General features: G+C 40.2%; 2 protein-coding genes across 8 annotated transcripts; one reads left to right on the top strand and one right to left on the bottom strand.

The window, feature by feature from the left end:
• On the top strand, nucleotides 1429-5941 carry LOC109227216 (V-type proton ATPase subunit G 1). The gene is made up of 4 exons (XM_019392288.1): nucleotides 1429-1536; nucleotides 2934-3044; nucleotides 4079-4179; nucleotides 5394-5941. The coding sequence occupies exons 2-4, from the start codon at nucleotides 2957-2959 to the stop codon at nucleotides 5535-5537; spliced, it is 333 nt and encodes a 110-aa protein (XP_019247833.1). The 5' UTR covers nucleotides 1429-1536; nucleotides 2934-2956; the 3' UTR covers nucleotides 5538-5941.
• LOC109227215 (tyrosine-specific transport protein 2-like) lies at nucleotides 5868-9221 on the bottom strand. Of its 7 annotated transcripts, none has more exons than XM_019392285.1 (9): nucleotides 9011-9221; nucleotides 8702-8933; nucleotides 7648-7765; nucleotides 7375-7428; nucleotides 7125-7262; nucleotides 6881-7040; nucleotides 6552-6711; nucleotides 6329-6472; nucleotides 5868-6239 (listed from the first exon to the last, which is right to left on the bottom strand). In XM_019392285.1, the coding sequence occupies exons 1-9, from the start codon at nucleotides 9151-9153 to the stop codon at nucleotides 6048-6050; spliced, it is 1341 nt and encodes a 446-aa protein (XP_019247830.1). In that variant the 5' UTR covers nucleotides 9154-9221; the 3' UTR covers nucleotides 5868-6047. The 7 variants fall into 7 exon arrangements, with proteins under 7 accessions (XP_019247830.1, XP_019247829.1, XP_019247831.1 ...); XM_019392284.1 differs by having other exon boundaries at nucleotides 7375-7551; XM_019392286.1 differs by lacking the exon at nucleotides 9011-9221 and adding exons at nucleotides 8373-8471; nucleotides 8562-8604 and having other exon boundaries at nucleotides 7375-7765; nucleotides 8702-8720.

The raw sequence follows: 13730 nt of genomic DNA on the forward strand, positions 1-13730 counted from the left end.
CAACTCACATTGATGCATTTTCTCACCAACATCAAATTTTGTTGAAGCACTTGTCTCCAACTCCCGTTGATGCACTTTGTCACCAACACCCAATTTTGTTGAAGCACCTATCTCCAACTCACGTTGACGCACTTTGTTACCAACACCCAATTTTGTTGAAGCACCTGTCTCCAACTCACGTTGATGCACTTTGTCACCAACACCCGATTTTGTTGAAGCACTTGTCTTCAACTACCGTTGATGCACTTTGTCACCAACACCCGATTTTGTTGAAGCCCCTGTCTCCAACTCATGTTGATGCACTTTGTCACCAACCGTTGATGTACTTTATCACCAACACCCAATTTTTCCTTCTTTTTTTTGTTTTTTTTTACTTCTCTCCAACTTTTAGAGAACAGAATTTCTTCATCTTGTGCCATATTTGTTTGCACCTCTTTAAACTTATTTTTTTCTTGAATCTGTCTTGAAACTTTTCATCAAATAATCTAATTTTGTTGACAACTATCTATGATTTTGCCAACATATTTTTGGCCAAACGGGCGGCACACTTTAGCTAGCGCGACCCCCGGTAACGGAAGCTATTTGATTCTCTCCCAAGATCGTAGAAGCTCTGATACCAATATGAAGGAAAATATTTTATTTATAAATCTGTGAATGATCTCTACACTTCTTTATTTCCTCCACCCATAAAATAAGCTATCAATATCCTTATTTATAATAGTATGAAACCTATGTCAACTAGAGACAGGAAATCTTATTCCTATATTTATTCTAACTACAAATCCTATTTAGACATGAATTAAATAAACCAAATCATAAATAACTAAGGTTTCCTCTACAACTTTGAATTACTTTTCCAACAAAAAATCTAGTCACTAATCATGTATTAGAAAGAAAGCATATTTACATCTTAATGAAAATAATATTATTTATACACTTAACCCAAAAGAAACTTAAAACGATATTTGAAGTTCAATTACATGATTATTACTTCAGATATTCCGGTTAACTGTAGAATTAGTTGTGTTTTTCTTTTAGCATATGTGTTTCAATTTCCTCTTCATTAGCATTGAGCTTGTTATAATTTAAGTGTTTTACTTTTCTTTTGAGTTTATTTTGAGAAAGAATGATATATTTTTATATTTATTAAATTCTTAATTGCAATAACCTACTCTTAATCATACTCTCTTACAAAAATGATATGTCACCATATGATTTAAAAGGATATTCGATATAACATTACCTACTACACTTATACTTAGTGCATAGTATAGCGTAAGTATATATATTCGATATAACATTACCTACTACACTTATACTTAGTGCATAGTATAGCGTNCCCCCCCCAACCTAAAAAAAAGGAAAAAAGAAATAAATAATATATAAATCTATCTTATAAAAAAAAAAAAACAGAAAAGGAAAAATTGTGGTCCAAATAAAAGGTCAATTAGAGTCGGAAACTCTTGCATACAAAATCCAATTCCAGAAAGGCCTCAGCTTTCGCAGCAACCGATTCTCAACTCCGATTCCACAGAGGTAAATCTCCTTTTCTTCTTACACCCAATTCTCCCTCTTTTCGCTGTATATTTTCTCTTTCTGTTCACTTTATTCGTGGATTTTGCATTAATGGGCCCTAATCAGCATTAGCGATTGCGATCTCATATTCTAACACTTCAATTTTCTGCTGATTTCTGCTTCAATGTATTAGATCTGGATCCCATTGTTGTTTGACTTGTTTTGACCGCTGTTCATCTGAATTCTACTCCCATTTTTTTTGTTTTGGTCAACTTGATTGTTAATCTACTCTACCTGTTTGACTGAGAATTGCATAATGACGAATCTGTAATTTTACTCCCGACGGGTGGCGCGTGAGGGCGTGCTTCATGCTTATACGTTTCTGATCCAGATTTTATGTTTTGTTCTTCTTTGTTTGGTAGTCTATTTTTGTAAGATGCCTAAATTTTTCTAATCCTGATCTGACAATTGAATTAATTAGTATTAGTAAAATTTCTACTTGCTTTACCTAGATTTTACACTTTACAATTTGGTGTCTTTGATGGCAGGGATCCAGCTTTTGTTTCTTTAATACTAGGTATAGGGTTTAGTTGAAAAAGAACTTTTCAGCATTATGAGTGTCCAGCTATATGGTTCCAAGTTTTGATTTGACTAGAAAAAAAGATAAAAACAAGAACAACATAGGTGCTCTTGGAATCCTGTTATCAGTCAGGTGACAGGTTACAAGCCCGATGAGGATATAGTAGAAAGTATACAAGCCCCGTGTTGTGCATGCCCAATGTTGGCACGACACAACACGGATGCAGGATTTGGGTGTTTGTTTTGGATCTGGCTTACTGAGATTGGCTAGTGTGGCTTTGACCAAAAGTAGATGAAGAGAAAGGATGAAAAGACAGGGAAGAAACAGCGGGGAATTGTCTCGCTTCTGACATTAGAAAATAGTTCCTTGAGTCGAAAAGATTGTGTTTTGAGAAGAGAGCGTCAATAGCTTTCCCTGCTTATTTACTATTTAGCCCATAATCTTCTTACTTCATTAGCTCCAAGTTAATTGCAAGCCATGTGTTTTCTAGATTTGTTAGGTTTTGAACTAGTTAATATTGGACTGTGAAAACAGATTAACGTCTTCTCCTGTACACATAAACGTGCGTAAACACATATGCAATTCTACTCTTGGAATCTGATAATGCTGTAAATTAACTGCTTTTGATTTTTCTTTTCGACTCACAATGTTATTAAGCTTAAGATGTATTACTATAAAACATAAAATTAACTAAATACCATTGCTTATAAATTTTGTCTTGATAAAGTCGATTATAATGGTCCAATTGAGGCTTTATGACTTTTCTTTCTTGTTATAGTTTCATGCATGGTAATTCATGGGTTTGTCTAAAATATTTACATTTCATTCTTTATTGCAGTTGTCTTAGTGTTATAGACGAGTATGGCATCTAGCAGTGGCCAGAATGGAATTCAACTCCTTTTAGCTGCCGAACAGGAAGCCCAGCACATTGTCAATACTGCCAGGACTGGTAATTGCTTTTACCTTCTTTACGAATCCAGTTTTCTTACCTTTTGACCTGGATCTCTGTCGGTCAACTACTCTGTCACATTGCTATTAGGAGAACTTAATAATGGCCAACATGCATGAGCTATTTGCAAGTCTCGTCTCTGTTGCTGCAAATCCTTGTCACTGTGATACTTCCTGGGCACTTTTATTTGTTCTGTAGTGGTCTGTGTGCTTATTGCCTTGGAATGCTTTCATAGTTCTTTATTGTAAGAGTTAGCATATGCTAGTTGTGTTTACAGTGGTGGGTAATTGTTGAGTTGTAGTATGGTTATTTTCTGATTGTCATCTTCAAGGATAAGGATGAACTCCTCTAGTGCTCATCCATGTTGTGATGTGCACTGGCTGAGTATTAGATCCAATATTTTGCATGTATTTGAAATATTTCCTTATGCCAATGGATACTTTCCGGAACATTTCTAAGCAATGCCCTCTTTCTCAAACTAGATATTTTTGTTCTAATTGCTGGTTAGCCACAACCATCAATGTTGCTCGGACTCTCCGGAAATATTGCTGGGTGCGTGTCGGATCCTCCAAAAATAGTGTATTTTTGGAGGATCTGATACTGGTGCGACAACATTTTGAAGAGTCCGTGCAACATAGACAACCATTCAATATGCATTTGTTACGAGCGTAAGAGGATTTCTTCATCATTAGGACATTTCTGGGGGTGAGAGAACTTGCAAAAGCTTTTTTCTTTATGCTGGATTCCTACCAGAAGGACAGGCATAATGATATGAGGGATTTTAAGTTATTGAACAATAGGTTAGTTAATGGATGTCATGCTCCAGTGGTCAAAATCGTTGCATCCAAAAGCTTATATTCCATATCTTTTTCTTTAGTGATCAAACAAAAATGAAACCTCATGTTTTGATGTCTTCTATTCCTCTCGCCTAAATTGTATAAGCTGTGTCGCTAGTCTTTTAAACCTTACCATTTGAGCGTTGTGGATGCTTGGGATCAGGTTTATAGAACTGCTAACTTGAGTTTCATCTGCAGCTAAACAGGCTAGATTGAAGCAGGCCAAGGAAGAAGCTGAGAAGGAGATAGCTGAATTTCGTGCTTACATGGAGGCTGAGTTTCAGAGAAAGCTTGAACAGGTAACTAAGAAACAAATAGTTTTGGAAGAAGCTCCCATTGGCATAGCAATGATATCAACTAGTATGTTCGTGGAAAATCATGACTTCGTTGTCCTCTTAAATGCTTTCCATTTTACTTGCTGCATTTTTACACTTGGGGTGTGTTTGGTATGAATCAATTTTTCCATGTTTGGTTGGGCTAAATGTTATGGAAAATATTTTCCTAGTGAATTCATTTTCCTCCAATTGGGGTAAATGACTTCCCTACAAAGGGAAGGGAAAACATTTCCCAAAATTTTGTTTCAACCTTCCCCACCCCTACTGCCACCCTGCAATCCACACCCTCGCCAGCTCAGGTCCCAGATCCCGACCTACCATTTTGCACCTTGACCTCACCCTACGCTGACACCCTTACCTACCCTCCAACCCTACGCCCCGACCCCCCCATCCCCAGAAAAACCCCCTACCACCAACCCAACCTCGGCCCCTCCTTCCCTCGCTTTGTCCCACCAACTCCTGTCACCTCTACCCCGCCCAACCCGGACATTGCAACTCGAAACACGGAGGTCGGGGCCTGGGTGTCACCTGGGGTCAGGGGCGGGGTTTCGAGGTTGAGGTTGAGTCTGGGGTCGGGGTTCAGTGTCGGGGTTCGAGGTTGAGATTCGGGTTGAGGTCGGGTTCATGGTCGGGGTCGGAGACCATGGTCCGGTGTCAGGATCGGAGTTCGGGTTTCGGGTCCGGGTACAGGATTATAATGTTTGCTTAAATTATATTAAAATGCTCTTGGGACAATATTTTCTTCTTACTAACCAAAGTCTAGAAAATAAGTAAGAAAATCACTTGTTTTCTAGTAAAATACTTTCTAGGAAAACAATTTCTGTGGTAAAAATATCACACCCTTGATTATAGCCAAAAGGCCGAGAAAGGTATTGCGATGCTGCATTTTTAAGCAACCCCATCTGTATGTTTTCATGTCCTCTTGGATCGTTAAATATGGTAAATTTTCTGCTCTAGTATATTTCTAAGTGGTGACGACAAAAGTCATTCCAAATTTAACCCTCAATAGCTGATAGTAACAATAGGCTCATTAAGAATTGCATCTATTTTTCAACTTCTCTTTTCTTCTCCTTTTTTCCTTTTTTATTGGGGTGTTGTTGTGGGGGTGGTGGGCAATGATTCTAGACTTCTCTGCTTAGCATTGACTAAGATTGGTTCCTGATTTCTGCTGTTTACAGACTAGTGGTGACTCAGGCGCTAATGTCAAACGTCTTGAGCAAGAAACAGATGCAAAGATCGAGCACCTGAAAACTGAAGCAGAAAGAGTCTCCCCTGATGTTGTCCAGATGCTCCTGAGGCACGTAACCACAGTGAAGAACTAAGATCTTCTGTGGGTGTAGTGGGTCAAGCTTAATGTTCATTTTGCAGATTTATGCTTCCCCCTGGTTTATGGTTTCTCTTGCTTGATCAGTCCAATGGATGTTCTCTATTTGTATTTTATGTTTATTATCATTATTTATTGTCTTGTCTGTTGAATAAAACAACTCACTCGAGCTCGTTTCAACCTGTGTGTTGTAAACTTAGATGAGAAACCAAGGTCAGATGACTAGGCATGGCTGCTTCTTATTTATCTAGAACTGAGGAGTCTTTGATTCGCAAATATAGTTGAATGCAATGAACTTGTCGCTGCATGCTTATGTTGTACTAAGTGATTCAGCTGTAAAGAGGAGTGAGAATGTATTTAAATGAATCATTGCTTGGTTTTTATGGGAATGGTGTTGATAAACTTGCAGTCTCAAGATGCTTTTTCTTTTCTGTGATCTTGAGGAGCTTTTCCGTTCCGTAGTTACGTTATTTACAATGTCTACTATCAGTCTGATTATAGTACAATTTCAAGAATGCAAAATGGAGAGGTCTTGAAGAATTTGCACTACAATTATACCACAAGAAATTAGTCCTATGGATAGAAGAACAGGTGTTGCTCTTGATATTATCTTTTCATTGTCCTTGCCTTCTCTATTGTGCATAGCCCATGCCATTGCGGGTGGTAGGACGCCATATAGCATTGTCATGCAGTAACCGCCCTGCAAAAGTCGCATTATAATGAATCGTTGGTCTTAGAAAGGCTTAGTTTTAATTAGTTATTGAATGAAACGTGAAATATTTAACTCACTGCTATATCTGTAGCAGCGGAAAATGCATCATCAGGAATCGTTGTCGACACAAGAAGAGGGGGAGCAATGGCAATTGCTGTTGCTGTGAAGCCTAAATTGTTTCTTCTCCACCATTTGCTTAGTCGGAGCTGAGAATTTGATCTCTGCTAGGAATTAAGATTCAAGTATTTAGATACTCTTCCTTTGAGAATCATATGTTAAACACTAAAAACCAAATGTTACCTGTAAATCTAATCTTGTGGATACATCTGGTTGCAAGTCAAGTTTATTGATTTGCTCTTTGAGAAACTCGGAGAAACTTAGAAGAGTACCAATTAGAGATGTTCCCACAGCTAGTAGTGAGAATGCTTGTACCATATATGACAATCCACTCCATTTCAGCCTGAAAATGTATTGTTTAAGATAAGAGTTTAAAGTGTAAAGGAAGTCAACTAAATGACAGCCATATTTTGTCAAATCCAAATACATCTAACCCGCAAGTCAAAACACTCATATCAGTTGAGATTTAGTAGTGCAATTTATAACAGGTGAATGAAGAGTGAAAAAATGACCTCAGAAGCAATTCAACAGGGTCAGCAACTTGATCAAGCTGGGATGATAGGCCAAAGGCAATTGCATCCCAGATAAGCAATGCCAGGAGTGGAACCAGACCACCAATCAACACTGAAGCTCTTATTCGTTTCAGATCACCTTCTAAGTAAGCACAAAGAACTGGTACCAAATCAAGAACACATCAATCACAATTTGGTAAAAAATAAAAGAAAGGAAGATAAACCTCAAAATTTTTGTTTTTACCTGGAGCTAGATCATGGTAGACTAAAGAGAATATCAAGACGGGTATCGTTGGTGGAACTTTTCCCCAGTCACTGTTTCCTGCATCTTCCGACCACCCTCCATATACACTGGCTAGAACCTCGATTACTACGAGCAGTCCTGTTTGCATTTTATTGCAATTATCACATTTTCTGAACTTTTTGGATAACCCTTTTGTGTGTTTCAGTGATCAGTGATCAAACAAGAAAAGCTAGCTGATTTCTTATAGTACCTATCATAAGTGCAGTGAGACATTGGTTGACTTGATCAGTGGCTTTAGTCCCACCTACAGAGATGAGAATTGTGAAGAGGGAAGTGAAGAAAAATCCCAAAATTGATTCTGGGAGATTGATCAAATGGCAGAGGATTTCGCCCGACTTGGAAATGTAAGCAATCATTGAAGTGTACCCTAAGAAGACATAGGTTAGTGTAGCAAAGACTCCACCCCATTCTCCTAGTGTTTCTTGAGCCATTGTTCTAATGGAGATGATCTCTAGCTCATTACCTTCAAATTTCACACTGTTCTTTTTGAGCAACCCCACATTGATTTCAACTAGTACAAGTGCTTCCACTAATAGAAATGCCCAACACATTGTCATAGCTATTGAACTTGGGATTATTCCCTGCAATAGACAACATAAACAATGCTGTAATCTTGTGCTATGAGAAGGGTGATCTTTATTTTGCTTTCAGATCAACCATTTTTAACTCTGCTCATTTTAGCTACTATGCTAGCTAGTAACTCAAAAACCAGTTCAACTTAATGGTTATAAGTTTGTGCTTATTTCTTTTTACTAGAATAACAATTATAGAGATTCAGCTTCCAACCGCGAATAAAAAGGGCAGCCCGGTGCACTAAGCTTCCGCTATGCACAAGGTCTGGGGAAGGCCCAGACCACAACGCAGCCTTACTCTACATTTCTACAAGAGGCTGTTTCCACGGCTCGAGCTCGTGACCTCCTGATCATATGGCAGCAACTTTACCATCCCGGTGCACCAAGCTCCCGCTATGCGCAGGGTCTAGGGAAGGGTCGGACCACAAGGGTCTATTATACGCAGCCTTACCCCGTATTTCTACAAGAGGCTGTTTCCACTGCTCGAACCAGTAACCTTCTGTCACATGGCAGCAACTTTACCAGTTACGCCAAGCCTCCTCTTCTTCCAACCACGAATATAAATCTAAATATAGAGGTTTCATTTGTGTAAACCTTGGTGCTTAGAGTTACTCACCAGCTGGTGGGAGATAGCAGGTATCTAGTCGAGGTAGGGGCAGCTGGTCTAGACAAACACCATTATTGAAGAAAATCACAAATGACGACGAAGATTCTTCTGCTAATCATATGGTGAGTGGTAAAAACAGTCATTATGAGCTAAGTAAAAGAGTAAATACCACTATTGAGAAATCTTGCAATTGTTTACCTAAGAATGTAATCTTAAGGACTTCTCATTGCCACTAAATGCTCTGGGCACCAAATTATGCACCATTATCATATGAGTAATTATTGAATGTTGATGGTGTAATGATAAAAGGTTGAAATTACAAAGAGAGACATAGTTACCGCAGGGGAAGTTTTTTGGGGAAGAGCAAGAATCCCAGAACCAATACTTGTCCCAATGATTAGAGCAACAGCACCTGCAACTGTGCCTTTCTTTTTATCAAATTTCTGAGTGATCTGTTCCTCTGATTTTGCATTTGCAAAGTATTCTTTTCCCTTTGTTGCTGAAATTTTCAAAGATTTTTGTACCCATTCTTGTCTACGTTGGCTGTGTTGAAAAGAACTGCAATAGGCACTACTGATCACAATGAGAATTTATAATTGAAAGATTAAAGTATTCAACTAGAGAGATTAAAATGACATCATACATACATTCTGGATTTCAAGAAAATAGTGTTCTTTTCTTGATGCCATAATGATAATTTTGCCCATAGATAATGTGAACTTGATTCATAAATTCTTGAGCTGATCTTCTCATTACTGAAGGAAGTTGAAGTTAGGTAATGAATATTCATGCCAAGGAGCTAGATTCCCACTATCTTGGAAGAGGAAGAATCTTGGAACTTGTATTGGTTAGTTGAAAGAGTTTGCAATTACTACACATTAGAATATGTTATGGCACATGTGAATGATGAGAGGTTGAAAGTAACTTTGGGACCACTAAAAAAAATCATTGTAACATAAGTTTCAAAATATCAGTATTTAAATATCTCTTCTTCCCTGAAAACAAAAGATATTAGCTCTAGTTATACATTGTGAGATTTCTCATGACCAAGCTTTTAAAATCTAACTTATTTTGAAAAGTATTTTTCTCAAAAGTGCTTTTCAAAAAGTATTTTTTAAGCTGGTACTTTTGAACAGTACTCCCCCCCATCTCATATTAGCAGTCGTGGTTACTAAAAATAGTTATCTCAAATTATTTGTTATTTTAAAAGTTCAAGACAAAATTGATTATATTTTTCCTTTTTTACCCTTAGTAATTGTTTACCTCGAAAACACGAGTAACAATTGAACTTGATTTATGATTTTAAAGATACGTGATTCAGTTCAATACTAATTAATAACCAAGAAATCTGAAGTATAAATGAAAGAAATAAGTAAAATCAAACCAGTATGTAAGCCAGTCTCGACCTCGAGCTAAGGTGACCTCGAGGTGAATCAAGAACATTAAAGCAAGAATAATAAAGTTAAAGGACAATTCTGATGAACAATGAACAAGAAAGTAAGAGAGTATATTCTTTTCCAATGATTGAGATCCTTACAAATGATTGGGGTCCCCTTTATATGATAGGGGAACCATAAATAAGGTACATTTCTATTTACAGTAAAGAATCTTATTGGGACAGCTGTCTAACCGCCTAGTACGGATTCGTACAAATCTATTTCGGGATTTACGCCACGATCTTGGGGACGTGGCAGGAATCTTGCTCATTCTGTTACAAATCAATAACGGCATTATCTCGAGGCTGCTCATATTAGGCTCCGATGTTCCTCGAATACTTAGTTCTTCGAGCCTCGTACTCCGTCCTCAGGCTCTAACTCGGTCCATATTGAGTCTATTCCTCGACGCGAGCCTTCTGTTCCTCGATATTAGCCTTCGAGCCCACAAAATCGGGGGCACCTGATTTCACCGTATATAGATAGTCCCCGCGTTTCTTAGAGTAAAATGATAAGAAACAATTTGAACCTTGATTTTCCGGAGTCTCTGATGATGACGCCATTCCCGTGACGTAGGCGCTCGAAGTGACCGAAATGTCTCTTCAGTTCGCTTCCCTAAAACATTAAATGCGTGCCAGTAATGGCCGGCCACTAGCGCCACCGAATCGTCGCCGCTTATCTATGAATACGGGACTCCTTTTTTGAATTAAGAACTTTACTTCTTCATTGAATTATCTCCGATCCCTTCTTCTCTTCATCTCTTTCTCTCACCACCTACTTCCGCCGCCCTTTAAGTGCCGGAAAATGCCAAGCTCCACCACCTTCCGCATTTTTTAGCTTAAAACCATGGAAAAAACCTCTAGAACAGTTCCTCAAAAAGAGAAGGCTTTTTCTTCCTCTTCCCGGCCGGCCAAACTTGTGGTGCCGACCCTTCACGAGATTATTCCCGGCCCCTGTGTGATAAAGAAAGATTTCAACATTGAAAATCCCCCCAATATCCCAGGCCGATGTGAACATGTATCTCGATACATTAGTTCGATATCGAAGAAGCATCTCAAGGCCATGAAGAAGGACTGTGGCTGGGGAGACGAGGTCGTGGTACAGATCCCCGACCCCGAGAAGAGCATCGCTACTTATGTGGAGGGGTTCTTAAGTGTTTACACTTACCCCTTCACACTGGGTCCCCTTGATCCGGTAGTGATGGACTTTTGCAAAAGGTACGAGGTTACTCTCGGCCTGATCCATCCCTCCTTTTGGTGCATCGTGATTATACTGCGCTACTTCTCCAGCAAGGCCGAGGGATTAGAGTTTACCCTCAACCATCTTATTCGGCAGTATCGGCCACAGCTGTTTCGAGGGCTGATCAAGCTTCAACGTCGATAAAAAAAAGCCTTCTTTGCTAGTAGTAACGACGAAGATAAAGACCGAGGCTAGATGATTTGGTTCGTCAGAGTGAGGACCTCAAACGTCATCCCTAGGAAAAAAATGCCATTCCCGGAGAAACAGAACTTCAAACGTAAGCGAAGTACTTTTCCAAATACCCTATCATATTCTACTTCCGAGTTTCGTAATGCCTTTACCTTTCTTATAGCCGTTTCTTGGATGCCCCATGCGATCCCGACCTCAAGGACTGGGTCCAAAAATTAGCTGCAACCTCCTCGTATGATGAGCGCAAATGGCGAGACTTATCGAGGGGCAAATAGGAGGCCAAGCACCACAGTTAGTTCTTCTCCCAGGTTTTCTGATGCTTTCCTTTTACTGGAGATGTTTTCCACACTTACGCTTATCTATATAGGCATTGGAGATGTCTATGAAATGAGGCTAGCCCCACCCGAGAAAGAGACCGAGTCCCCGCTTCCAAAATCAGGGAAGACAACAAGAGAAAAATGGCTTCGAAGCTCGAAGACCCCCAAGATGAGAGGGCCCCTACTCGGAAGCCAATGAGGAAACTTGTTCATGTGGATGTAGATTCGGCCCTCCAATTTCTGGACTAAAGAAAACAAGGGCGAAGAATCGGCACTGGTACCCCGAACTAGGAAATCGGTCGAGGCCGCCAAGCCCTCCGAACTAGATACCTTGCCTCGTGGTGAGGGAAGTCCGAAGGAAGACTTTGGAAAAGCCCTCGAGTCTCATGAGGTCGAGATCATTCCACCGTCTTCAACAAGTACACTAGAGGGGACAGGTGCTGAGAACCCCGAAGCTAATCAGAGTGCCCCGAGTGAGGAGCTCGGGGCCGTGACAATAAGTCACGCCCCTTCTTTACCATCTTACTCTGAGGAGGCGATAAATGGCGCTCGAGCTCTGCGAATGCCTGACCCGAGCAAGGTCCTTGAAGAAGATTCTTTTCAGGATTGTTTCACTGGGGTCGATGATGCCGCCGACCTTAATGATGCATCCACCCTCTTCGAAGAGGATCATCATCTCTTCTCTCAGGTAAACACTAACTTTTATTTATTGTAATTATTTTCTTCTCCCCTTCTCTTGACTAATATCTCTTTGTTTTTTGTGTAGGCCATCATAAAGTTCAGGGCCGAGCTAAGCCAATGTGAGGCCTGAGGCCGAGCTCAGGAAGTCTTCGGATGAGGAGAAGGCCCTAGCGCTCCTTTGTAGCCAAAAGGAGGAGGAGCTCAAGGACCTCCGGGCTGATTTGGCCAAAGCTCGCAAAAACAAGGCCGAGCTAAACAAGCAGGTAATTGCGATTTTGAAAGAGTATGGTCTTCTTGGCCTTACTGCGGAGGCTAACACTTCAATGTCTTAGCTGCAACAAAAGTTAGAGATGATCGTGCAGCTCCGGGGCGAGGTCGATCAGGTTAAGACTGACTGCCACCGATGGAAGGAGAACATGGATCGGCTTGCTGCTGATAAAGAAGCTGCTCTTTCCCAACTGGCCTCGCCTGAGACTCAGCTCTGATGTATTAAAGTGAAAAATCTGGCCCATACCAAGAAGATCGGGGAGCTCGAGGCTAAACTTGCTGAAGCCGGGGCCGAAGTTGCTGAAGCTAGGGCTAAAGTGGAGAGGACGAAGGCCACGACTGATAAAACCATCGCTGTGTACTTAAGGGACGCTGAGGCTGTTCAAGCAGAGCTAAAGGAGGCCTCTGACCGGGAAAAACAGAGTAATGATTTGGCCAAGTGCCAGTCCCGGAGGGAGATCCTCGAAGAAATCCACGCCCGAGGTTTCGACCTCACTGTAGAGATAGCCCAAGAGAAGGCGCTGGAAACCGATGCTAGGTTTCTCGTTTCTTCTGATGACGAAGATGTTGTTAGTGGCTCTGAGAGTGGGGGAGATAAGGATGGAATCCCCGAGGAGGAGGTTCCCAATGATGTGGCTCCCGAGGATGTGGCTTTCAAAGACGTGGTTCCCGAGGATGTGGCCCCCAAAGTAGATTAGTTTCTTAGGGTTTTGTCTTTGTTTATTTGTTTTTGTGTAAGGCCCCTCGTGGGTACTGTAAATACCCTTCATAAATATAAAGAATTCCCTGCTTCATCTTCAATTTGTATTGAATTCTGATTTGTCTTTATTTTGTGAAAATTTTTGATAACTTCAATGATGAAGTGAACATTGGCTCGGATTCTGAATATAACAAACCCTTAGGTTTTTTAATGATCAATGGGCGATCTTTGAACTTATAACAGAATACCTCTTAAAGTTTTTGTTAATCCTCGAGCTAAGCTTCAGTCTATTTGATGCGAGCTCGGGATGATGGGACTCTTGAGTCCGAGTTGAGTGAGAACAAGGTCTCGAACTCTGCATGCTTCGGCCCTTAGGCTCTTTTATATTGGCCCTAGGCTCTTTTAGATCAACCCTTAGGCTTTTTAAGTTGGGCCAATTCGGCCTCTAAGACAGCTATAATTTTTCCCTCTTTCGGCTAAAAGACTTAGTGAAAATTTCTTTATGCCTTAGCATGTGTTTTTGTATCCGTCGGGTTTTTCG

Source organism: Nicotiana attenuata, chromosome 6 (assembly GCF_001879085.1).
Source record: "Nicotiana attenuata strain UT chromosome 6, NIATTr2, whole genome shotgun sequence".
Taxonomy (NCBI): Eukaryota; Viridiplantae; Streptophyta; class Magnoliopsida; order Solanales; family Solanaceae; genus Nicotiana; species Nicotiana attenuata.